Consider the following 25,529-nt stretch of genomic DNA (forward strand, 5'->3'; position numbering starts at 1 on the left):
TGGCCCATGGCTCGTTCTCGGCCATCGATCTCTCTATTTGCAGCCCTGGCCTTGTCCCATCCCTCCACTGGCGAGTGCACCCTGACCTGTGTGGTAGTGACCATTTTCCCATCTATTTGTCACTGCCCCAGTGTCATTCTTCTGGGCGCTTGCCCCGCTGGGCTCTCCACAGGGCTGACTGGCCAGCTTTTACTTCCGCTGCAACCATTGAGTCTCCCCCACAGGGTGACATTGACGAGGTGGTTCGTGTTTTAACCACGTCCATCATTTCAGCGGCCGAGGCTTCCATCCCCCGTTCTTCTGGCCTCCCTCGGAGGAAGGCTGTCCCCTGGTGGTCGCCGGAGATTGCTGAGGCTATTCGCGGCCGTAGGCGGGCTCTCCAGCGTCATAGGCGGCACCCGTCTCTGGAGACCTTCATCGCCTTTAAGAGGCTCCGTGCCTTCACCCGCCGTCTTATTGCACGGCGTAAGCAGGAGTGCTGAGAGCGGTATGTTTCCTCCTTGGGCTCCCGTGTTTCCCCCTCACTCGTGTGGTCCCGGATACGGCGGATTTATGGACACCAGACCCCTACGGGTGTCCCTGGGATCTCTTTGGACGGCGCTGTGTGCACGGACGCTGCCGCCATTGCTGAACACCTTGCTGCGCACTTCGCTACGAGCTCTGCGACTGCAACTTATCCCCCCGCCTTTCGCTCTCTCAAGGAGCGGGCCGAGCAGACGCCATTATCGTTCCACACGTGTCGTTCTGAAACTTACAATGCTCCTTTCAGCGAGAGGGAATTCCTCGCTGCCCTCGCCGATTGCCCTGATACAGCACCAGGACCGGACTGCATCCACGCACAGATGCTGAAGCATCTCTCCAGGGACTGCCAGAGACACATTCTCGCGATATTTAATCGCATTTGGAGCAAAGGCGTGTTCCCGTCGCAATGGCGAGAGGGTGTTATTGTCCCCATCTTGAAGCCCGGTGCGGACCCACTGGCGGTGGACAGCTATCGTCCCATTACCCTCACCAACGTTTTGTGCAAATTGCTCGAACGTATGGTGGGGCGGCGTTTGTGTTGGGTCCTTGAGTCGCGCGGTCTCCTCGCTCCATCCCAGGGTGGCTTCCGTCGGGGCTGGTCTGCAGTGGACAATTTGGTGCGGCTGGAATCTGCTGTCCGTACGGCCTTTGCCCGACGTCAGCATCTCGTTGCTGTGTTTTTCGATCTGCGGAAGGCGTATGACACCACATGGAGGCATCACATCCTCGCCACATTGCATGAGTGGGGTCTTCGTGGTCGGCTCCCGGCTTTTCTTCAAAGCTTTTTATTGCGCCGCTCTTTCCGGGTGCAAGTCGGTGCCACCTCTAGTTCCTCTTACATACAGGAAAATGGGGTCCCGCAGGGCTCGGTGTTGAGCGTCTCCTTATTTTTAGTGGCCATTAATGGTCTGGCTGCAGCAGTGGGGTCGTCGGTGTCTCCTTCTTTGTATGCCGACGACTTCTGCATCTCATTTAGCTCCACGACTACGGGAGTCGCCAAACGCAGGCTGCAAGTCGCCGTTCGCAAGGCAGCATCATGGGCTCTGACTCACGGTTTTCAGTTCTCTGCACCCAAGACTCGAGTTATGCACTTCTGCAGGCGTCGGACGGTCCACCCTCATCCTGCACTTTACCTCGACGGCCACCTGCTTGAAGTGGCGGACACTTGCCGCTTCTTGGGACTCGTGTTTGATGCCCGACTCACATGGGTTCCTCATGTTACTCAGCTGAAGCAAAAATGCTGGCGGCACCTCAACGCCCTCCGCTGCCTTAGCCACACGTCTTGGGGTGCAGATCGCTGCACGCTGCTGCGGTTGTACAGGGCCCTTGTGCAGTCCCGGCTTGATTATGGGAGCCTGGCCTATGGGTCTGCGTCCCCCTCAGTGTTGAAGTTGTTAGACCCCATACACTACTGTGGGGTTCGGCTTGCAACTGGCACTTTTCGCACCAGCCCCGTGGATAGTCTACTGGTGGAGGCCGGGGTTCCCCCGCTGCAGATTCGCCGCCATCGTCTGCTCGCCGACTATGCTGTCCACGTACATTGCTCGCCAGGCCATCCCAATCGTCGCCTGCTTTTCCCTCCCATGGTCCTCCATCTGCCCGAACGGCGACCTAGGTCTGGGCTTTCCGTCGCTGTCCGTGTGCAGTCCCTGCTGTCCGAACTGGGGTCATTCCCTCTTCTGCCTCCCTTCCGGGTCTGTACACCTACGCCTCCCTGGTGTTTGTCCCGGCCGTCCGTCCGTCTGGATTTGGCACAGGGACCTAAGGACTCGGTTCCGCCTGTGGCCCTCTGTCGCCGTTTTCTTGCGCTCCTCGAATCATTTCCGGGCTGTGAGCCTGTCTACACTGATGGTTCCCTGGTTGATGGTCGCACTGCCTACGCTTTCGCTCACGCTGCCCATGTTGAGCAATGCTCCTTGCCGGTTGGCTGCAGTATTTTTACTGCAGAGCTGGTGGCCATCTTGCGCGCTCTTGAGCATATGCGTTCCTGCTCAGGTGCGTCCGTCGTCATCTGCAGTGACTCCCTGAGCAGCCTCCAGGCCATCGACCGCTGCTATCCCTCTTCTCCTCTGGTGTCCTCTATTCGGGAGTCTGTTTCCACCATTACCCACTCTGGTCATTCGGTGGTTTTTGTTTGGACGCCAGGTCACGTTGGCATCCCGGGGAACGAACGTGTTGACAGGCTGGCCAAAGGGGCGATAGACGCCCCAGCTTTGGAGATCGGCCTTACGGCTCGCGACCAGCAGCTGGTGTTGCGCCGTAAGGTGCTTGGGATGTGGGCTGCTGAGTGGCTTGGCATGACGGCCCCGAATAAACTGCGGGCTGTCAAGGAGACGACCGCTGTGTGGCGTTCCTCCCTGCGGGCTTCTCGCAGGGACTCGGTGGTCCTGTGTCGGCTGCGCATCGGCCATACGTACCTGACGCATGGCCATCTCTTGCGTCAGGGGGATCCCCCCCTGTGTCAGTGTGGGTCCCGGCTGACGATCGGCCACATTTTGCTGGAGTGTCCTCGACTGCGCACACTCCGGCAATCTTTTAATCTCCCGGGCACTTTGGCTTTGGTTTTATCCGACGATGCCTCCATGGCTGATGACGTTTTAAATTTTATCCGTGGTAGTCCGTTTTATGGTTCGATTTAGGGAGGTCCTGCACCTTTCCCTTTCTGTGTCTTTTGTCCTTGTGTCTGTTGCTGTTCTTGTCTGTAATGTTTGTTGCTCCATTTGTGTTCTTTTAGCGCCTGGGGGGACGTCTCCTCCCCCTTTGGTTTTTACCTGCTCCGTAGATTTTCGGCTCCCCTGATTTTGGAATGGGGGACTGATGACCTTCGCTGTTTAGTCCCCCTTAAACATCCCAACAACCACCACCACCACCCAAAACCACGATGCTTTCTCTGTGACTTTGTAGATACCACAGTTAAACAATGTGTAACAACAATGTATGCTAAAAGCACAGCCTTCTATATTACTTCACTTCCTTATTTCAAACATTTTAAAATTGTATGTCGACTTTAGGTGACCTGTCAACCATAGGTGCTCTTAAATGCAGTGTATTCAACACCTCTTTTTGCCTACTAACCTAGTCTTCAGTGGTAATGGTTTCAGTGATTGTTGCTCTCAAATCCTATAAAATGTAAAATGTGATGTCTGACATGCAATATTATAAATCTGTATGGTGAACCAGAACTAGAATCTAGACTATTATGTTTTGCTGGCAGTGCCTGATTGACTGAGTTTGGAAGAAGAGATGTACAGAGAGCCACAAGCTTTAAGGTTGTTTTCCAGTTGTTAGTGAATAGCTTAGTCACTAAGATCTTTTTCTACCTTTCCAAGTTAGTCACAGTCCAGCACACAGTCTTGTCAGAAAGTTTCAAATAGTGTACACTGCCGTATGTAGTGAAAGCTTTTTCAGTCATAGACTATGGTAGGTTATGGAACAATTTGGTAGTTGTCATACTCCAGGCTGGTGCTTGTAGTTGGGAAGTAGAATGTGCATTACTTCCAGTTCCATACAGTCTGAGAGAAGCATGGAAATGCCCTGCCCATGTCATCATTAAGATATGTGTACAAGAGCATGAAGATGTGTTGAAGTTCGGTTTTTATTGTATTAGTGTTTTGCAATAATACAAGTCAGTTGTCAACTTCATCTGCTGAATAATGTTTTTTCTGTATAGCATTTTAAAGTATAGGCTGTTCCATCCATACACAAGTCTGTCTTCGCAAATGCATGGGAACCTTAGTTTTTTTTTAACCTTTATTCATTCGATTAAATCAGGAGGAACTCTGACAGAACACACTGGAGACTTGTCATAAAAAATTAATGTAATTTAAAAAAATAATCACACATCGGCATAATCAAATGCTGCTGTAAAGGGACTAGTCATTGCGATGCTGCATCATCACACTAAGCCAAAGAATGCAGACTATCTGCCAGTCTTCTAATTCGATTGCTTAAAATAGCTAATTACTGTTAATAATAATAAGTTATTGCTGGCAAGAATGTAGTGGCATTCATTTAACGACAGTCTCTGCGGATGATCAGCCTCTTATTTAATGATTCCATCTGAAAATAATTCAATTTTCAGTTCTTTCCCAAGGAATACTAACCACGAAGTTGTAGTGAACATGAGGAAATGTATGTTAACACTATTATGCTACCATAAATAGTTATTGGGAAGCCAGAAATAGAAATTGAAAGTATTTTATTGCATGGTGGAAGATTGAATGTTTCACATGTTGCAGAAATATTTATAAATATTTGGGATGTCACCAATTAAATTTGCATTTTTATGCATCCAGCATATTCACCATTACCTCCTCTTGCTGCTTTGCCACCCACTTGGAAATACAATATTTTTCATGCCGTGTGGAGGCTCTCAACACCTGACTCTATTAACTTATGCTTCTCTTGATTTAAGCTAGTAAACAAGGGTAAGAGAACTAATTACTAAATTGCCTTCATACGCAGTGAAATATGTGTGTACTCAAGACTTATGGGGAGGCAGGTACCTAAAAGACAGTGCCTTTTTAAGACTTTTGAGACAGACTGAGATGTTGTTAACAATTGCTGATAAAGGAACTGCTGTAATAGGACTAGAAGATGCACAAATTAGAGATTCTAGCTGTAGAAAAATTAACAGCTATGGAAAGGGGAGTTAGTACTGATGCTGGAACTGAGGAAAAGTTACACAGAATCTCTTTGATCAAGAAAGAGACAATGTTCAACTGCTTTACTCGTAAGTTAAATTAAGTTATTGTGATTTCATGTTTATGTTGCAGTGGACTTGATGCTTCTGCAATTTCCCCCTCCCTACTCCTCCAATGTTAGGATTTCCAGGTCCATTACAAAACCATTCTGTTAAAACTGTAGCTATATTTTTTGCAGTCAGTTCAGTCTTTAGACTGTAGAATCTCTCATATAAACATGTGTTGGAAATTATTTTTTGTCAGTAGCTGCAGTACAGTACACATGATATTTTTGAGAATGTGATACATCTACATCATCTATACTCTCTGCAAACCACTGTTACTTGCAGAACAGAAGGTACGTCACATTGCACAAGGCATTAGAACTTTTTACAAAAATGCTTGCTTTAACACTTGTGTGCACATTGTAATTCGACTAATCTTGTCTTTGTGATCCCTATTAGAGCAATAGACAGAGAATTGTAGTATATTCCAAGATTCACCACTTAAAAGTGGGTCTAGAAACTTTGTAAGTAGGCTTTTGTAGAGTAGTTTGTGTCTATCTTAAAGTGTCTGCCAGTTCAGTTCTTTCACAGTCTTTGTGACTCTCTTATGGACCAAACAAACCTGTGACCGTTCTTGCTGTCCTTATTTTTAGCTGTTCAATATCCTCTGTTAGTCCTGGTTGATAAGGGTCCCACACACTTGAGCAATACTTCAGGAAGGGTTGCATGAGTGTTTTTCAAGTCTCTTAGAGAGATCGGCCAGTGAACTGGAGTTCATTATTAATAGTAAATATCGCAATAAAGTAACATAATTTTCAGTAGAAAACAGTGATCATTTTATTTTAAAACACACAATTTTTATTTATAATGCACTGTCTATGACTCTGCTTGCAGTTATTTTTTGTTAAGAGTGTGTCAAATGTCAAAGTTTTGCCGTGATATTGAATTATAGGCCTATTAAGTTTTTGGCAGCAATGCAACAGTGACCCTTCATATAAAGACCATTGTAAGAGCAATAAAATCTTATCAGTCGTTTTGCAAGTATGTCCATGATAAATCGGCAAGTAGTCTGCTGTCTTGTAGTGACATGATGGTGGATCATGATTAGTTCTTTCAGATAAGCATTGGTGGCAAAAGAAATTTGAAGGTGCTAATCGTATGATGCAACAGCTGATGTGCTTCACTGCTGACTGCTCAGAGAGCAATTCACCTACAGAAACCCCTGGTGGACATTGTCAGCACCTGTAAATGAAATATGCTAATTTCTGTGTTGGACCAAATCTCAAATGAAAAAACTCTGTCATGTTAGGTGCATCTTACATCTATATAGTAATTGTGTGGCTCAGTGACTGGTGCAAGTCTTTCAGTTGGACACCACTTCTGCGACTGGCATATACCAAACTTAATCTACCAGTGAAAGTGGCTCTGCTGTTTTATGTGGAATCCACACAGTGTACTGTTATTGCCGTATCTTGCGTGGCTTAGTATTTCTCCAGGGGACTTCCAATGACTTGTTGAGTCCATGACACATGGAGTTACTGCACTATGCTGGGCAAAAGGAGGTCTGGCCCAATATTAGGAGGCATCCCATGACTTTTGTTACCTCAATGTACATACAGAGGAAATTAGTTACATACGAGGGCTATCCACAAAGTACATTAAGTTTTGGAATTAAAAATAAATAAAGTATTGGAATTTTTTTTTAATTATATACAGATGAAAGCCACACTTAAATACTACTTTTCTACATAGTTGCCATTTAAATTAAGGCACTTATCGTAGCGATGGACGAGCTTGGAAATTCCTTCGTCGTAAAATTCGGCCACCTGCGCCTTCAACCACGTGGCGACTGTCTTTTGGGACAGAAAAGGTGTGATTTTTGTGAATTTCCTCGAAAGAGACACTACAATAAACTCTCAAAGGTATTGCCAAACTCTGCACAACCTCAGAAGAGCAATACAAAACAAGCACAGGGGAAAGTTGGGCTCAAAGATCTTGCTGATTCACGACAACGCCCAGGCCCACACGGCAAATGCCACTCGTGAAGTTCTCGAATCTTTTAAGTGGGAGTTGTTTCCTCATCCGCTGTACAGTCCTCACCTGGCACCGAGCGACTTCCACTTATTCCCAGCAATGAAGAAGTGGTTGGCTATGCAGCGTTTTGAGGTAACCACGTGGTTGAAGGCGCAGGTGGCCGAATCTTATGACGAAGGAATTTCCAAGCTTGTCCATCGCTACGATAAGTGCCTTAATTTAAATGGCAACTATTTAGAAAAGTAGTATTTAAGTGTGGCTTTCATCTGTATATAATAAAAAAAAATCCAATACTTTATTTTTAATTTAAAAATGTAATGTACTTTGTGGATAGCCCTCGTATAATTTGTTCTTGTGTAGCAGTTCCAGCTTGGAATAGTTTGCTTGTGTTACATTTTTCCTCATGGGGTGTGTTACTGGTTCCCACAATCTTCTGAGAGGCTTCTTCCATTCCCCCCCCCCCTCCCCCCTCCCCAATTGCTTAATCCAGTTTCACAGTATTCTGTTGTATTCATATTTGTTGACTCCTCAATTAGGCTATCACAAAAACTACCAGTCAGTTGACAAACACATAGTTTTTTAAAGAAGGAAAATTGTTCTCTGCTGAGCTCCAGAAGTGCTGTCTCTTACACTGTATGTGCCTGCAGTGATGGGAAACATGGAGTTGTCTGGCCTGTTTATGGTCTATCACTTTTGTAAGGAGAGGGAATGTGAAGCCCTGATGTATCATGCTGTACATGCAGTGTAATATTTTGCAGATAGCTACAAAAGGGTCTTGGTAATACCCGTTTCAGTCAATGCTTTCCTGATTCTTGCAGAGGCCTCACTGGTGTTAGGTATGAAGAAAATCTTCAGTTGCCTTACGTTGATGTTATGCTAAGTATGAGTGCCTACTTAAATTTTCTATCTTATAATTGTTGAAAGCAAACTTTTCTTTCAATTTGTCCATGACTAGATCGTCACAGTAATAACTCTGTGCTGTACCATCATCATAGGATACACTCTATCTTTTGCCAAATAATATCAGTTAGTTGCCAAAAGATTCATATTCATGTGCTATAATCCATTTCACAGTGTGTCAACAGGGTTTCGTCTCTACAAAGACATACAGAAACAAGAAGCAACTGTTATGTGTGACCTCCATGAGTTGTGTGTGATAGTGAGACCATGTCTGTGCTTCTCCACATGGTCATTTGCATCATCATAAGAGTTTGTGAAACATTTGAAACTACTAAAACTAACACCATCTTGTCCATATGGTTTTCCAGAGGTACACAACGAGAATTGGTTGTTAAGACACTTAGTGCTATTGATTCATGAACATAGATGCTTGATAAATGTCTGCTCACCATGCAGAGTGTGTGTGTATGGATCACTGCCATGAGCGTATTAAAAATTAGGCATGTGCCTGGTGAGTTTTGTTGATGATACACTGTTCATGAGTTTTTCTCCAAAGTACATTGCTTTTACTGGAACACGTTTAAATCCTACTTGTGAAGTTATTCTGTTTTGCTTAACAGTTTCCTGTCTCATTATGGCAACAAATATGACAAATAGCTAGCTGTTGTCACCTATAACTCCATGTTTCTGGCTAAGAGAATCAGAAGACTTCACACTAAGAACATCATTTTACCGTCTTTCGCAGATGTGTTGATGGTATGTTTGTGGTGTAACTGCTTGATGATGTGTCTCAAGATAAATTTCTGAATCATCTAAACAAGATTCATAAATGTTTATGTACATATCCATGACAAATGTTGAGTCATAGTTTCCTTCCATTTATCAATATCCATATGTAGAAGAAACCTTACGACACATTAAGAAAGTAAGAAACCCGTCAAGTAGAATTTCATTGTTCAACAACTGATGACATCCATCAGAGACTATCATTTGGTTCATTCATTGTTGGTGCACACTAAAAGTCCCAGTTTGTGAGAGAGTTATTTTTTTCTTACAGTACTGGTGCTAAATGTAAGGATAGTATCTCACAATTTATGAATAAAGGTCAAGCACCGGAAAGAGACTTTTGTCTTATGACTAAAACGTGAAGGATAGTAAGCATGTGCATAGGACACACAGAGACTGGCAAGATCTAAACCACAGAATAGGTTACTGTCTTCCAACCTGATGCTTGCACAGCCCCCACAAGAATTGCCAGAGTTATGTTTGCCTGGAGTGTATTGTATTTGTTGTAAACATGGGAGACAGTTCATAAACAAGATGTGGCAGTGTTTTTCCCAGTTATGTGTGGGACATGCAGACAACTGAGACAATCAAGGCAACAAGTCAGCACTTATTGAGTGCAGATTACAAATAATCACACCTTCAGATTTATAAATGTAGAGTAATCAGTTCAACTTGTTGCTTTAGGTTTAGTATGATTGAGGCAACACAAGAAAGAGCTGTTTAATCTTGTTGGAAACAACGAAAACCCAACACTGTGGTGGGTCAATCCATATGAAGTGTTCCAGTGATGGTTGCTTGACCATTTTTAAATAATTTAATTTTTTACATGTGATTGCCCTATATTTGAGATGTTCAAAACAGTTTTTTAAAATAATTTATCCTGCACCTTTACTGGATGGTGGCCATTTTTATTTGTAGGCGTGCAACGATTTTTCAGTCTGGAGACATTAGTGAAAATTTGAATATCTCTGCTCTTGGTTAAGTTAAAACCTTGCGATTGACATGATTGTTCTTAGAAAAGTGTCCTCTACTACATCATCTATTACACAAAATACCCTTAATTCAAAAATAACCAATCAAAATTACCTTCAAAGTTTGGTATCCAAATTTTCAAAAATCCATTTTTTAGGCCCAAAAATAACAAACAAGGAGTGATTTATGAGTGTGTTTTTCCCCTACAGTTAGATATCATACACCACTAGCCTCATGTAGAGCAAGAACACTTACAAATGTTTCCTTAATTTTTTATGAGTTATTGAAATTTGAAAATTTTCATTTTTTGTGAAGTTTGGGGTTAGTTATCTCAGGTGGGACTGAATATAAAAATATGATTCTTGCACAGTTTTTACACCTATATGATAGCAACGTACTGTAAAAATTTCAACATTGATATCTGACTGAACAAAGATATGAATTTTTGAAAATGAGGAAATAATTCACATTACTCTACAACTGATCTTATGGCTGTTGCCTATTTAAATGGGTTATGGTTTCATTGTAATAAAATTAAGTTGTGACATATATTTACTTAACACTATCCCCCAATATTAATATTTATTTTTAATAATGCAATATTAAACAGTAGGAGCTTTCACTTTTGTTCTGCTGTAATAAAAATGCCCATTTACATTTAGGTTTATTGTCAATAAAGAAGTACATTATTGCTGGGTGTGGCATTGTTGTAGTCAGTTTGTTCTGAAACATCTATTAGTGTATGTACATACTTCGAGAGTGTAGAATGTGTTACGTGCTTTGTTCTGTGTGTAATTTGTAATTAATTTTGAGAGATTAACTGGAATGCAATAACGTGGATGAACAGTGCTCTGTTGGACAGATAGCAAGTGAAGTATGTCACAAAACAGTTTACAGTTCTGTTTCAAAAAACTTGAAAAATGACAATGACTTTGATGAAGTTAGACAAAATTTGTTTAAATTTCGACTAAGTTCTTCTGTGACATCAGTGTGTGAGTATCATGAGAAGAAATATATTCTGAAGTACAACCACATTTTTGGAAGAAAGTGCTGTGATCCACTTAAAGTTCATAAAAAGCCTATTACTAAAGGTTTGAGGGAAATGAAACTTGAACATTTGTCCTTGTTATGTGAGAGTGAAACAGCTTCCCAAGTGAAACGTAATGTGATTCCTGGAAATTCCCTGTGCCCAAATTGTTACTCAAAAAATATTTGTTGTGAATCCAGAACCAGAATCATGTAACCTAGTTAATGACATTTATATTCCTAATGAGAAAGCTGTTAGCATATTGGATTTTGCGTGTTCTAAGTTAGACATATCTGCTTCAAAAATAATAAAATTAAGTAGCAGAATAAGAAAAACAGCTATTGAAAATAAGGTAAAACGAATTTCAGACAAAATTAGAAAAGACTTGGAATCGCGCTTTAATAATACACATACCAACATTATTTCTAAAGAAGAAGAAACCTACCACCAGCATAATCTGACACTGAATATTTGAGCTTAATAGAGAAACTAAAAATTAAAGGTTCAGTGACATCTAAAGAGGAAAAAGTTAAAATTTTAAGTTTGCTCCCTGACTCATGGTCAAGAGAAAAACAGTTCATGGATTCAACGTTTCTCATCGTTTGGTTAAATTAACCTGAAAATTAGTGAAAGAGCAACGCATTCTTCCAGTTTTAGGAAAGAAGAAAGGAGTAGGTATAAGTGAAGAAACAAAAAGATCCAGCAGTTTTTGAAGATTATGAAAACAGTAGTATGTGCCCAGGTTGCAAAGATAGCAAAAGAGTTGTTATAAATGGAGTTAAAGTAACAAAGCAGAAACAACTAGTGCTGTCAAATTTAAATGAACTTTATGTAGCTTTCAAAAATTCTCATCCTGAATGCAAAATTGGAAGGTCAGAATTTTGTGACCTCCACCTTAAGTGGTGTATTTTGGTTGGATCCTCAGGGACACACTCCGTATGTATTTGTTTGTATCATCAAAATGTCAAACTGATGATTGCGGGAGCAAAACTTGGTGATCTTAACTACAAAGAGTTACTAGATTTAATGGTCTGTGACACTAACAGTTATGACTGCATGATGAGTTTGTGTAATAAATGCCGTGGTAAGAAAACCATTATTGAATTGTTTCATGAATATGATGAGGAAATGCCAGACAGTATTACCTTCAAACAGTGGGTCACAACTGACAGGGCAGAAATTATAACAGTGGTTAAATCTCAGGAAGAGTACTTGGAATCTTTAATTGATAACTTACAAAAACTCAAAAGTTATCACTAAGTTTCTAAAATCAAAAGTAAGTTTTTGAAGGACACAAAAAGCACAACTTCATGAAACCGAATGCATAGTGCTAGCTGATTTTGCAGAATATTTTACCTTTGTGATACAGTATGCTATACAAGGGTACCACTGGGACAATGACCAGGCAACAGTGCATCCATTTATTCTCTACTTTAAAAATGAGAAAGATGAAATTTGCAGTTCTTCAATTTGCATTCTAAGCGACTACTTGGAGCACAACACTTTGGCTGTACATGTGTTTCAAAAGTATGTAATAAATTACATAAAAGAAAATTTTCCCAAGATTGAGAAGCTGATAGACTTTCCAGATGGAAGTCGTAGTCAGTATAAGAACAAAAAGAATTTTTCAAATCTGTGCAACCACAAAGTAGACTTTGGGTTGGAGGCTGAATGGCACTTTTTTGCATCTTGCCATGGTAAAAATGCATGTGATGGCGTAGGAAGTACAACAAAAAATGAAGTAGGTAAAGCCAGCCTACAAAGGCCAACCACAGACCAAATTCTCACAGTACAGGACATGTATGTCTTTTGCAAGGATAATATTGAATGCATTACCTATTTTCTGATCAAGAAAGAAGTGGTTCTGCATATGAAAACAACACTTCAAACCAGTTTTGAAAACTGTGTAGCAATGAAAGGAACAAGGCATTTCTGCAAATTCATTGGCATTGCAGAAAACTTAGTTCCATGCTATGTAACATCAGAAATCGAAATTTTTGAGGATCATTGTCAGTAAAATTACATCTGTCTTTAATGTTGAATGACATAGTGGCATGTATGTATGATGGACAGTTATGGCTTGCAGAGATTGAAAGAATAAGTTTGGAAAAAATGATGTTTTTGTGCATTTTTACCACCCTACTGGCCCAAGAACATCATTCAAGAAATCTACTAGTGACAAAGTTTGGGTACTGAAATATTACTGTATCTCATTGCTACCTATCAGAACCCCTCGGAGAGCATTAAAGATAAACACCAGTCCTAATTGCCCAATTGTAAAGTGACCTGTTTCCAAATTACATACAAAAATAACCACTATTTCGGTATAAATATAATTCGAAAATGATGCTTTGCTGATTAACATTGTTCTTATGTGAAAAACACAGTATAAATGTGAAATTAATACTGTAACTAATCGAAAGAAATGTAGCACATGGTCAGGATGTACCAGTAAACCTATCATTATAAAATTACTACAGCAAATTAAATAGAACATATAAATAAAGCATGTTAATTGAATCTCCAATATATGTTAGCACTAAAATTCAGGCACTAGTTGATTTGTTATAAACAAATTTAGAAATGTAATTGTTACCTGTAATGTAATTAGTCAGAAAATGTTATATTAACTCGTAACTAAGTTGAAAATAGGTTCACCTTGTTCAGCACTGAGATCGTAAATTTTTAGCTATGTGTATCTCGTATTCGATTTAACTTTTAATTGTGATTTTACATAAAATTGTAATTTTCACTGTAGGTAATAGTTAACAAAAGTATGAATAGAGGTTACGCAGGTGCCTTGGGGCACTCGTTTTTTGGCTAGGGTTGCGAGCAAATGTATTGTAGGCTCACTCGTTTGTTGATTGTTGTGAACTCTGTGTCATTTGATGTCAATTTTGGGTACATGTGATGTAACCGGTACAATTCACCAGGCTCGGACTCGAGAGTCCTGGAAATATATTGGTGTTAAAACTACAGTGTACTTTGGAATTTATTTGGGAGTCTTCTGCAATCCTTTTCATAGGCGGCACAGCGACGAGACGAATACAGGAATTTTACAACACCCAGAGAACTAAACAACTCTCACTTTTGGTAGAATTGACGTGAAAACAACAGCACATCGACTGGGCATTTCATTCAAAAGTCAAAACATTTGCAACGTGGAGGTGGGAAAATGTAAACATCTCAGTACCATTGAAAAATGTTTTAAGGAAACTTTCAGTGCTTGAACTTACCACAGAAACTGGAAGGTCTTATTCTATATCACAGAAGCTGCCTGAAGAAAAAAGTGTTCTTAACATTCACCACCAGGTTTAGGAACAGTACCATCTTGAAAGATGTTAATTGAAAATATTTATTTTAAATACATCAAAATAATATAAATAATTTCAGTGATGTTTCCACTTTTTGTATATAATTCAGTACCTTACACCAATAATGATTGATTATATCCTGCCAATATCACACATGAATAGGCAACAGCCATGAGATCAGTTGTAGAGTGATGTGAATTACCTCCTCATTTTCAAAAAATCATATCTTTGTTCAGTCAGATATCAGTGTTAAAATTTTTACAGTACGTTGCTATCATATAGGTGTACAAGCTGTGCAAAAATCATTTTTATATTCAGTCCCACCTGAGATAACTAACCCCATCATTTACAAAAACTGAAAATTTTCAAATTTCAATAATTCATAAAAAAATAAGGAAACATTTGTAAGTGTTCTTGCTCTATATGAGGCTAGTGGTGTATGATATCTAACTGTAGGGGAAAAAATACTCTCATAAATCACTCCTTGTTTGTTATTTTTGGGCCTAAAAAGAGGATTTTTGAAAATTTGGGTACCAAACTTTGGAGGTCATTTTGACCGGTTATTTTTAAATTTAGGTTATTTTGTGTAATAGACAATGCTGTAGAGGACACTTTTCTAAGAACAAGCATGTCAATTGCAATGTTTTAACTTTACCCAGTGTAGAGATATTCATATTTTTGATAATGTCTCTAAACTGAAACATCGTTGCCTGCTTACAAACGAAAATGGCTGCCATTCATTAAAGATGAAAGGTAAAATTTAAAAATAAAATATTTAAAAATGGTCAAGCAACCAACCTAATGTTTATTGGACCACTTCATTTGGATTGATCCTGGTGCATCTTTCAAGAAAACTAAACATCATCCCCTATGTAAAAGGTTACCAAGTAACTGTAAAATTACATTGACTCGCACTGATGATGCCTGGGTAGGAAAAGACTATGGAACACCAGCACTATTATAGAGGGAAACATTCCACGTGGGAAAAAGATATCTAAAAACAAAGATGATGTGACTTACCAAACGAAAGTGCTAGCAGGTCGATAGATACACAAACATACACACAAAATTCAAGCTTTCGCAACCAGCGGTTGCTTAGTCAGGAAAGAGGGAAGGAGAGGGAAAGACGAAAGGATGTGGGTTTTAAGGGAGAGGGTAGTAAAGGCAGAGAGTTTGGGTAGAGATGTCAGTCGAGGCGGAAGTACAGAGGCAAAGATGTTGTTGAAAGACAGGTGAGGTATGAGCGGCGGCAAATTGAAATTAGAAATTAGCGGAGATTGAGGCCTGGCGGATAACAAGAAGAGAGGATATGCTGAAGGGCAAGTTCCCATCTCCGGAGTTCTGACAGGTTGGTGTTAGTGGGAAGTATCCAGATAACCCGGACGGTGTAACACTGTGCCAAGATGTGCTGGCCGTGCACCAAGGCATGTTTAGCCACAGGGTGATCCTCATTACCAACAAACACTGTCTGCCTGTGTCCATTCATGTGAATGGATAGTTTGTTGCTGGTCATTCCCACATAGAAAGCTTCACAGTGTAGGCAGATCAGTTGGTAAATTACGTGGGTGCTTTCACACGTGGCTCTGCCTTTGATCGTGTACACCTTCCGGGTTACAGGACTGGAGTTGGTGGTGGTGGGAGGGTGCATGGGACAGGGTTTACACCGGGGGTGGTTACAAGGGTAGGAGCCAGAGGGTAGGGAAGGTGGTTTGGTTTCATCCCTATGTAATGTGTGTGTGTGTGTGTGTGTGTGTGTGTGTGTGTGTGTGTGTGTGTGTGTATGTATGCGCGCGCGTGCCGTGCGTGCGCGCGCGAGTGTATACCTGTACTTTTTCCCCCTAAGGTAAGTCTTTCCACTCCCGGGATTGGAATGACTCCTTACCCTCTCCCTTAAAAGCCAAATCCTTTCGTCTTTCCCTCTCCTTCCCTCTTTCCTGACGAGGCAACTGTTGGTTGCGAAAGCTAGAATTTTGTGTGTATGTTTGGGTTTGTTTGTGTGTCTATCGACGTGCCAGCGCTTTCGTTTGGTAAGTCAAATCATCTTATATATATATATATATATATATATATATATATAAAAACAAAGATGATGTGACTTACCAAATGAAAGTGCTGGCAGGTCGACAGACACACAAACATACACACAAAATTCAAGCTTTCGCAACAGACTGTTGCCTCATCAGGAAAGAGGGAAGGAGAGGGAAAGACGAAAGGATGTGGGTTTTAAGGGAGAGGGTAAGGAGTCATTCCAGTCCCGGGAGCGGAAAGACTTACCTTCGGGGGGAAAAAGGACGGGTACTCACTCGCACACACACACATATCCATCCACACATATACAGACACAAGCAGACATATTTAAAGACAAAGAGTTTGGGCAGAGATGTCAGTCGAGGCAGAAGTGCAGAGGCAAAGATGTTGTTGAATGACAGGTGAGGTATGAGTGGCGGCAACTTGAAATTAGCGGAGATTGAGGCCTGGTGGATAACGGGAAGAGAGGATATATTGAAGAGCAAGTTCCCATCTCCGGAGTTCGGATAGGTTGGTATTAGTAGGAAGTATCCAGATAACCCGGACGGTGTAACACTGCGCCAAGATGTGCTGGTCGTGCACCAAGGCATGTTTAGCCACAGGGTGATCCTCATTACCAACAAACACTGTCTGCCTGTGTCCATTCATGCGAATGGACAGTTTGTTGCTGGTCATTCCCACATAGAACGCATCACAGTGTAGGCAGGTCAGTTGGTAGATCACGTGGGTGCTTTCACACGTGGCTCTGCCTTTGATTGTGTACACCTTCCGGGTTACAGGACTGGAGTAGGTGGTGGTGGGAGGGTGCATGGGACAGGTTTTACACCGGGGGCGGTTACAAGGGTAGGAGCCAGAGGGTAGGGAAGGTGGTTTGGGGATTTCATAGGGATGAACTAAGAGGTTACGAAGGTTAGGTGGACGGCGGAAAGACACTCTTGGTGGAGTGGGGAGGATTTCATGAAGCAGACTGAAATATTTCGTTGTCTGACAGGAATTCAATCATGCAGCCTTTGTTTCCAGGCATATGCTTTACCAGAAGACCACCAGGCCCAACAAACACCAGCACGATTCTGGAAGAAGACAGTGTGCTTTTGAAAACATTACTGTCACTTTACAAATTTAAGTAATTGATGGTATTTGTTGTGATCTTCAGTCAGAAGAATGGTTTGATACAGATCTCCATGCTAATCATCCATGCCTCACCGTAGTTACAAGGCTACAATCATGACAAATTGTTGCTTTCTAACACTTAAATTCATGTTAGATGTTAAAATATCTCTCTGTTTCAGAAACCCATTTCTTCCCATTGCCAGTCTACATTTGATATTTCTCTATTTTGGCTATCACCACTTATTTTTGTGCAGAAATAGCAACACCAATTTTTTTTCAGTGTCTCATTTCCTAAATCTAATTCCCTCATCAAAATGCGATTTAATTAGGTTACCTCCCATTACCTTTGTTTTACTGTTTCATTTTATAATCTTTCAAGACACTGTACAGTACATGGATAGTAAATTGCACCAACATGATTGATTTTTGTTCCTGTTCCCTTCACATATTGTACAAGGGGAAAAATGACTGTCTACATTCCTCTGCACATGCCTTAATATCTTACTTTTGTCTAATGTCCCTACATAAGATGTACAATGATGGCAGTATAATGTTTGCACTGTCTTTGAATACAGGGTCTATAAGTGTATTTAACAGAATTCCACAAGAACTGCATTGCTTTGCTTCCAAAGATTAGCATTAAAGTTCCTAGAGGATTTTTGTCACATTTTTATATTGTCACAGAAGAAGCTGAGTACCATCGTGGTGTAGTGGTTACGATACTAAACTGTTGGACGGACGGTTGTGAGTTCAAAACTCACCTGGACTTTACAATTTTAATTTCTATATTCGATTAGAGTACATTCTAGAAGTATCCACAAATGTCAAGAACCATTGTACTGGAATGTTCTGTAGCTGTATATATACTGCATGTGTTCTGGCCGGAGGCAGTTCACTCCACACTCTTGTATGTGCAAGTGCTGAATAAACCTTTGTTAAGTGAAGTTAGTGTTAGTCATTTAGCTAATTACACCTTCTTCTACGTGACAATATGACTATAGTGTGTCCCTGATTTCATTCAATGCCTTTTGTCATGTCTACTTAATAAGGTCTCAGGTCGCCGGAACAGTATTCGAGAATTAATCACACTAAGACCTATTTCAAATTACTTCTTAATATTACCCATAAATACTTAAATACAATATGATATGCTCAAGATGTGCACCACTAATCTTGTACAGATAATACAAAGTTACAGACATTATCCTACATACTGTCTTCCGAGTAATTGCTGCCCCTGTCAAAATTACAATCTCACCAGAAAACCTTGAAATTTTTATTTCATCTCTCTGAACTTTGATTCCCGTTCAAAATTCTCCTTGGTTTCCTTTACTGCTAGCTCATTATGCAAATTGAACATCATCAGAGACAGCCTACAAACCTGTCTCACTTCCTTATCAAATACTGCATTCCCTTCATGTCCTTCAGTCGCTGTAATTACAGTCCAGTTCTGTACATTGCAGAAAACGTATCACTCCCTGTATTTCATAGGTGCTACTTTCAGAGTTTCAAAGTGTGTATTCTTGTCCGCATTGTCAAACTCTTTCTGTAAATCTACAGATTCTAGAAATGTAGCTTTGGCTTTTCTCAGTATACAAGTAATCAGCTAGATTCATCTGGGAAGATGGTGTATGCCCAATTCTTGTAATTTCTTCCTTTTTGATCTAATATTTTTTTTAAATTAATGTAGTAGTGAGGTTAGCCCATTATGTTCTATAGGTAATTATTTTCATTAAGGAGCACTTAATATTGTACAAGTTCACAGAATTTTTTAATATAACCATATTAGTGTTTATTTTGAAATAAACTTGTATATATGCTTTTGTTATTCCCGCTCATTTAACAGTTACTGTGGAAAAATTTGGTATGCCACAAATAACATTTTAAAGCAGGTAGCACCTTGTTAGTGGAACATTTAAAAATTAACAAAACAGTTTATTATAAACATATTAAGCATTATGAAAATATTTATTTATGAAAAATTAACCTCCATGTATTTGTCAGTACTGGATCTTAACTATGTGGTGTAGATTGTGTACCAATAAAATATTACATTATATCTTTATTTCAGGGTGGACAAGGACCGTAGTGGATATATAACAGCTGACGAACTGCAAGTTGCCTTGTCTAATGGAACATGGACTCCATTCAATCCGGAAACGGTCCGGCTCATGATCGGTATGTTACATTTCAGGATTTGTTGAGTAGATTTAGCTGACACCCAATCTACGAAAATACCAGTCCAGTCTTTTGCCACACCTACTACCAGCTCCTTGGCATGTGAGTTATACCCATCTAATACTAAAATTCATCAGATTCCTGGCAAATGCTATCCTATCAGAAGCAGGACTATCTGTAAAAGAAGTTGTATCATATACTACCTCAACTTTTGAACAACCATTTACGTGGATTTGAACTCCAAACAGCTCTTCACACAAATGAGCGGCCACCACCAAACGGTGGCCTAGAGCAGAGTTGACAACCCAGTGTGCTGATCACAACATGCTCAACTTCAATTGCTGCTACACAACCCTTGGTTCTTGATCCTCCCCCAGAAGATAAGCTTCTGTGAAAAATGTAGATGGAACTTGGCCTTACAACACAATCTTTGATCTGGCAATGCTCTTCCCCTTGATCTACACCAACCCCTGCTTCACATTCACCTCAACCCACATTCCTAAGCCCCTACTGCACTCATTTATTCTCGCCCTCACAGTCTCGTCTGCTGCCTTATCTCCCCCTTCCAGTCCACTCCTCACTGTCATTGTGCACCACGCACATACCCTTGCCTGTGCCAGAGCCAGCACCAACCTGACATGGTGTATGTAGCCATCAAGTTATATAGTAAAGCTGTAATCACATAGCTGTGGCATTCAATATGCATTAGATGAGTATGTGCCTAGCAAGATTGTAAGAGATGGAAAAAGAGCAGCCGTGGTACAAAAACAGAGTTAGAGAACTGCTACGGAAGCAAAGGGAACTTCACAGCAAACATAAACGTAGCCAAAGCCTTTAAGACAAACAAAAACTACACAAAGCGAAATATAGTGTGAGGAGGGCTATCCAAAAGGCATTAAACGAATTCAGAAGTAAAGTTCTATGTACTGACTTGGCAGAAAATACTAAGAAATTTTGGTCTTGTGTCAAAGCGGTAGGTGGATCAAAACAAGATGTCCACACTCTGTGACCAAAATGGTACTGAAACAGAGGATGACAGACTAAAGGGCGAAATACTAAATGTCTTTTTCCAAAGCTGTTTCACAGAGGAAGACTAAACTGTAGTTCCTTCTCTAGATTGTCACACAGATCACAAAATGGTAGATATAAAGATAGATTACAGAGGGATAGAAAAACAATTAAAATCGCTCAAATGAGGAAAGGCTGCTGGAGCTGATGGGATACCAGTTTGCTTTTACACTGAGTATGCGAAGGAACTTGCCCCCCTTGTTGCAGTGTTGTACTGTAGGTCTCTAGAAGAGTGTAGCATTCCAAAAGATTGGAAAAGGGCGCAGGTCATGCCCATTTTCAAGAAGGGTGTTGAACAGATGTGGAGAACTATAGACCTATATCTCCAATGTCGATCAGTTGTAGAATTTTGGAACACGTATTATGTTAGAGTATAATGAGTTTCCTGGAGACTAGAAATCTACTCTGTAGGAATCAGCATGGGTTTCGAAAAAGACGATCGTGTGAAACCCAGCTTGCGCTATTCGTCCACGAGACTCCGAGGGCCATAGACAAGGGTTCCCAGGTAGATGTCGTGTTTCTTGACTTCCGCAAGGCATTTGATACAGTTCCCCACAGTTATTTAATGAACAAAGTAAGAGCATGTGGACTATCAGACCAACTGTGTGATTGGATTGAAGAGTTCCTAGATAACAGAACGCAGCATGTCATTCTCAATGGAGAGTAGTCTTCCGAAGTAGGTGTGATTTCAGGTGTGGCACAGGGGAGTGTCGTAGGACCGTTGCTATTCACAATATACATAAATGACCTTGTGGATAACATTGGAAGTTCACTGAGGCTTTTTGCGGATGATGCTGTAGTATATCGAGAGGTTGTAACAATGGAAAATTGTACAGAAGTGCAGGAGGATCTGCAATGAATTGACGCATGGTGCAGGGAATGGCAATTGAATCTCAATGTATAAAAGTGTAATGTGCTGCAAATACATAGAAAGAAAGATCCTTTATCATTTGGCTACAATGTAGCAGGTCAGCAACTGAAAGCAGTTAATTCCATAAATTATCTGGGAGTAGGCATTAGGAGTGATTTAAAATGGAATGCCCATATAAAATTAATCGTCAGTAAAGCGGATGCCAGACTGAGATTCATTGGAAGAATCCTAAGGAAATGCAGTCCGGAAAAAAAGGAAGTAGGTTACAGTACGCTTGTTCGCCCACTGCTTGAATACTGCTCACCACTGTGGGATCCGTACCAGATAGGGTTGATAGAAGAGATAGAGAAGATCCAACGCAGAGCAGCGTGCTTTGTCACAGGATCATTTAATAATCGCGAAAGCGTTACGGAGATGATAGATAAACTCCAGTGGAAGACTCTGCAGGAGAGACGTTCAGTAGCTCCGTACGGCTTTTGTTGAAGTTTCTAGAACATACCTTCACCGAGGAGTCAAGCAGTATATTGCTCCCTCTTGCATATATCTCACAAAGAGACCATAAGGATAAAATCAGAGAGATTAGAGCCCACACAGAGGCATACCGACAATCTTTCTTTCCACGAACAATACGAGACTGGACTAGAAGGGAGAACCGATAGAGGTACTCAAGGTACCCTCCGCCACACAGAGTCAGATGGCTTGTGCAGTATAGATGTAGATGTAGATTCAATGTACAACTAGCTGACTATCTCCACCATGCTGCTGAATGCTCAGAAACGACCTGGTTTGTGCGTAGGGACATGTGCCTCAACATTGTATATGTGATCGCAGCGTGCTCCAGGGGCAGTTGTTGGCTGTATTTGGCTCGCAAATCATGCCAGTTGTTTCTGAATTGGACGGATGTAGAATTCATATGTTAGCCATGTTAAAACACACAAATCCTCCAATGTCCACATGCTAGTCTTGTTGTTCTATCTGTAGAATATATAAATAAAAACTTCGAAATTCGTGAACATGATATGCAGCAAGAAGCAAAGTTCCATGTCCAGTCAGTAAGGACATCAGCTTATGAAAGTTCCAATACAAATAGTGTGACAAAAATTTGCAATAGTGTTTCACATAAGATAAAAATAATTTGACCAGTCTCACTATTTAGTAAAACCCTAAGGTCATTCTTGCTTTGTAACTGTTTATATTCAGTAGCAAGATATTTAGGATGTGCAAAATATCTTACTCAAAGTAGTGCAGCCTCCCTTGTAAATAAATTCAATTGAACGCACGCACTCCTGAAAAAGAGCTACTTAAATTTACGTAACATAAAATATTGTAGAAAATATTTGTATTAAATTAATAATAAAGTTTAATAACCTATTAAAAAACAAGAAAGTGAGTAAAAAAGCTTTGTTACAGCAAGACGCAAATCAGCTACACATCGCATATTACTAATTGTAACTCAGCATGTTTGTTTTTTATGCTATGCGAACTTGTGTAATATGACTTTGTCTTCAATGTTACCATCTTCTGAATGCTTTAATCACAGATGTGTTCACTGACATTCAGTTATCAAAATCGTACCAAGAACAATGTGTGTTTGAAGAATCTTCAGTGTGTGTTTGCCATGAAACTGTACACTTTCATAACACAAAAAAAAATTCAAAATTTTTTTTTACCCTCCAATGACATTTCCCATCATTTTTTAACAACAGATCATGCCAGTAAATGATGGGTTTTTGAGATGTACTCAATTCGCTGGCACTTTGAAATGGCATATATTCACAGGATGTAAGTTATAATATAAAACCCATCGAATATATTCAACTGAAAGCCAATATGATGCTTCCTAACTTTATTCTGAGAAGAGATTGCTTGCATGTGACGTTCTTTCATCTCATTAGCGTGTGTTCAGATGCACATTCAGCATATCTGTTGTGCATGATTTTGCTTTATGCATTCGGAAAGACTTCTCAACATGGTTTTTCCATGCTGTGAAGTCAGGAATTTGGCACACTCAGTGTTGACTGCCGAATGCACGATCTGTGTGACAATGGGTTTACTTCCAAAACATTAAAACTGAGCACCAGAGTGGAAAATGAACCTGGGACCTTTGTCTTTCACAGGCAAGTGCTCTGCTGACAAAGTTGTCCAAGCATAATCCACATCCCGCTCTTGCAGCCCTAATCCACCAGTATCTCTCTCTGAATTTGATAGATTGGGACTGTTTCTCCAGTACATCATATTCACTTTGTAACCTTCACAGGCTCAACCTCAACCTCTGTCATTCCTTTACTGCCCTTTCTCATTTACCTGCCAGTTCTTTTCTGCTCCGTTGCCCCCCCCCCTTTTGCCCCCCCTTTCCGTAAAAGACTGTCCTGGTTTCAGTGAAATAATATAACAGTTTCATTCAGACTATTTGCAACAAATTGTATCAAAGTTGGAAATTTCTGAATGGAATAATACATCAAATTGAAAGTAATCTTTTTTTTTACTTAAGCTCAATATGTGCACCTTACATTATACAGCACACATCCATCGTAAATCCAGTTCTTCCCATTCTTTGGTTAACGTGTCCAGAGTAATAGACGCAATAACCTCTTCAATTCTGTCAACTCAATCAAATTATTGGATAAGGGCAGAACATAAGTAAGATCTTTTATAAAGCCCCAAAAGGAAAAAAATCACATGGTGTGAGATCAGGAGAATGTAGAGGCCAATGGAAAAGAACTATTGTATTGACCATTGCAACAATCCAATGATCAGGGTATTCGATGTTCAACTATTCTCATAGAAAGAGATGCCAATGGGGAGGAGTTCCATCTTGGCATCATATAAAGTTTTCAGGTTAGTCTTCTGACTGGAGAAAGAGCCATTCTTGCAACATATCCAGATAAGCCACTTCCGTGATGGAAGCATCAGCAAAAAAGTGTGAACACTAGATATTGAAACACAGTGCAGAAAATGTTTAATTTTGGGGAATCTTATATAATGTATGGGATCATTAGTATATTGACATGTGAATGTGAACATCTTGGTTATTTACCTTCCCACTTACATGAAAAGTTGTCTCATCACTGAACAACATGTGATCAAGAAAGTAATAGTCCCTCTGTAACACTTAACTTGCAGAGTTATAATGTACATCGTACATTACAGGTGCACAGAGCCGCTATCTCCAGCTGCTTCGCCTAGAAGATAAGATGCCCTGACATTGTCAACATCCTCTTCAGACACTTTTGGTCACCCTCTTTTTCACTCTATCTGTTCCTTCTTGTATTTTTGGCCTGGCTCCCCGTCCCCTTTTCACCTTGGTTGCCCCATCTTATCACTCTGGTTGCTCTCCCATATTTGTCCTCTGTACTCCCTTCGCTCATTCTGTACATTTATATTGACATAGTCACAGCTAAAAACTAAACTAAACTCTGCCCAAACAGACCATGAAGGCCCAATAGTACTGACCAGCCACAGTGTCATCCTCAGCCCACAGGCATCACTGGATGCAGACATGGAGGGGTACATGGTTAGCACACTGCTCTCCCCGCTGTATGTCAGTTTATGAGTCCGGAGCGGCTACTTCTCACTCAAGTAGCTCCTCAGTTTGCCTCACAAGGCTTGAGTGCACCCCACTTACCAACAGTGCTCGACAGACCGGACAGTCCCCCATCCAAGTGCTAGCCCAGCCCGGCAGTGCTTAACTTCAATGATCTAACGGAAACCGATGTTACCATTGTGGCAAGGCCGTTGGCATAGTCACAGCTACTCATTTACTAATAAGACGTTCGCTTCTATAAGTATATGAAACAACGTATTTAAAAATCCTAAGCAGAAATAATTATAAAAAGTGCTTGCATTTGTGTACCAATTGTCTAATGTTGATTTATCGACAAAAGGAAGTAATGTGGAGTAATGGATGCTCCACTGATAAGTGGCCCTGGGAGAAGTTGTATAAAAATTTTAATAAGAGAGGATATGAAACCAAATTTGTACGCAGCATACTTTTATGGCTGAGAAATAAAGGTACATTAAAAGATGTGCTGT

General features: G+C 40.7%; 1 protein-coding gene across 2 annotated transcripts in view; it reads left to right on the plus strand.

Moving 5' to 3' along the window:
• LOC126092300 (programmed cell death protein 6) overlaps positions 1 to 25,529 on the plus strand; it is a 48,760-nt gene that overhangs the window by 13,218 nt on the left and 10,013 nt on the right. For both annotated transcript variants that reach the window (XM_049907821.1, XM_049907820.1), the window contains exon 2: positions 19,452 to 19,558. In XM_049907821.1, the coding sequence (XP_049763778.1) occupies positions 19,452 to 19,558 (107 nt within the window). The remainder of the gene's footprint in view (positions 1 to 19,451; positions 19,559 to 25,529) is intronic.

The sequence above is a fragment of the Schistocerca cancellata genome, chromosome 7 (assembly GCF_023864275.1).
Source record: "Schistocerca cancellata isolate TAMUIC-IGC-003103 chromosome 7, iqSchCanc2.1, whole genome shotgun sequence".
Lineage (NCBI taxonomy): Eukaryota > Metazoa > Arthropoda > Insecta > Orthoptera > Acrididae > Schistocerca > Schistocerca cancellata.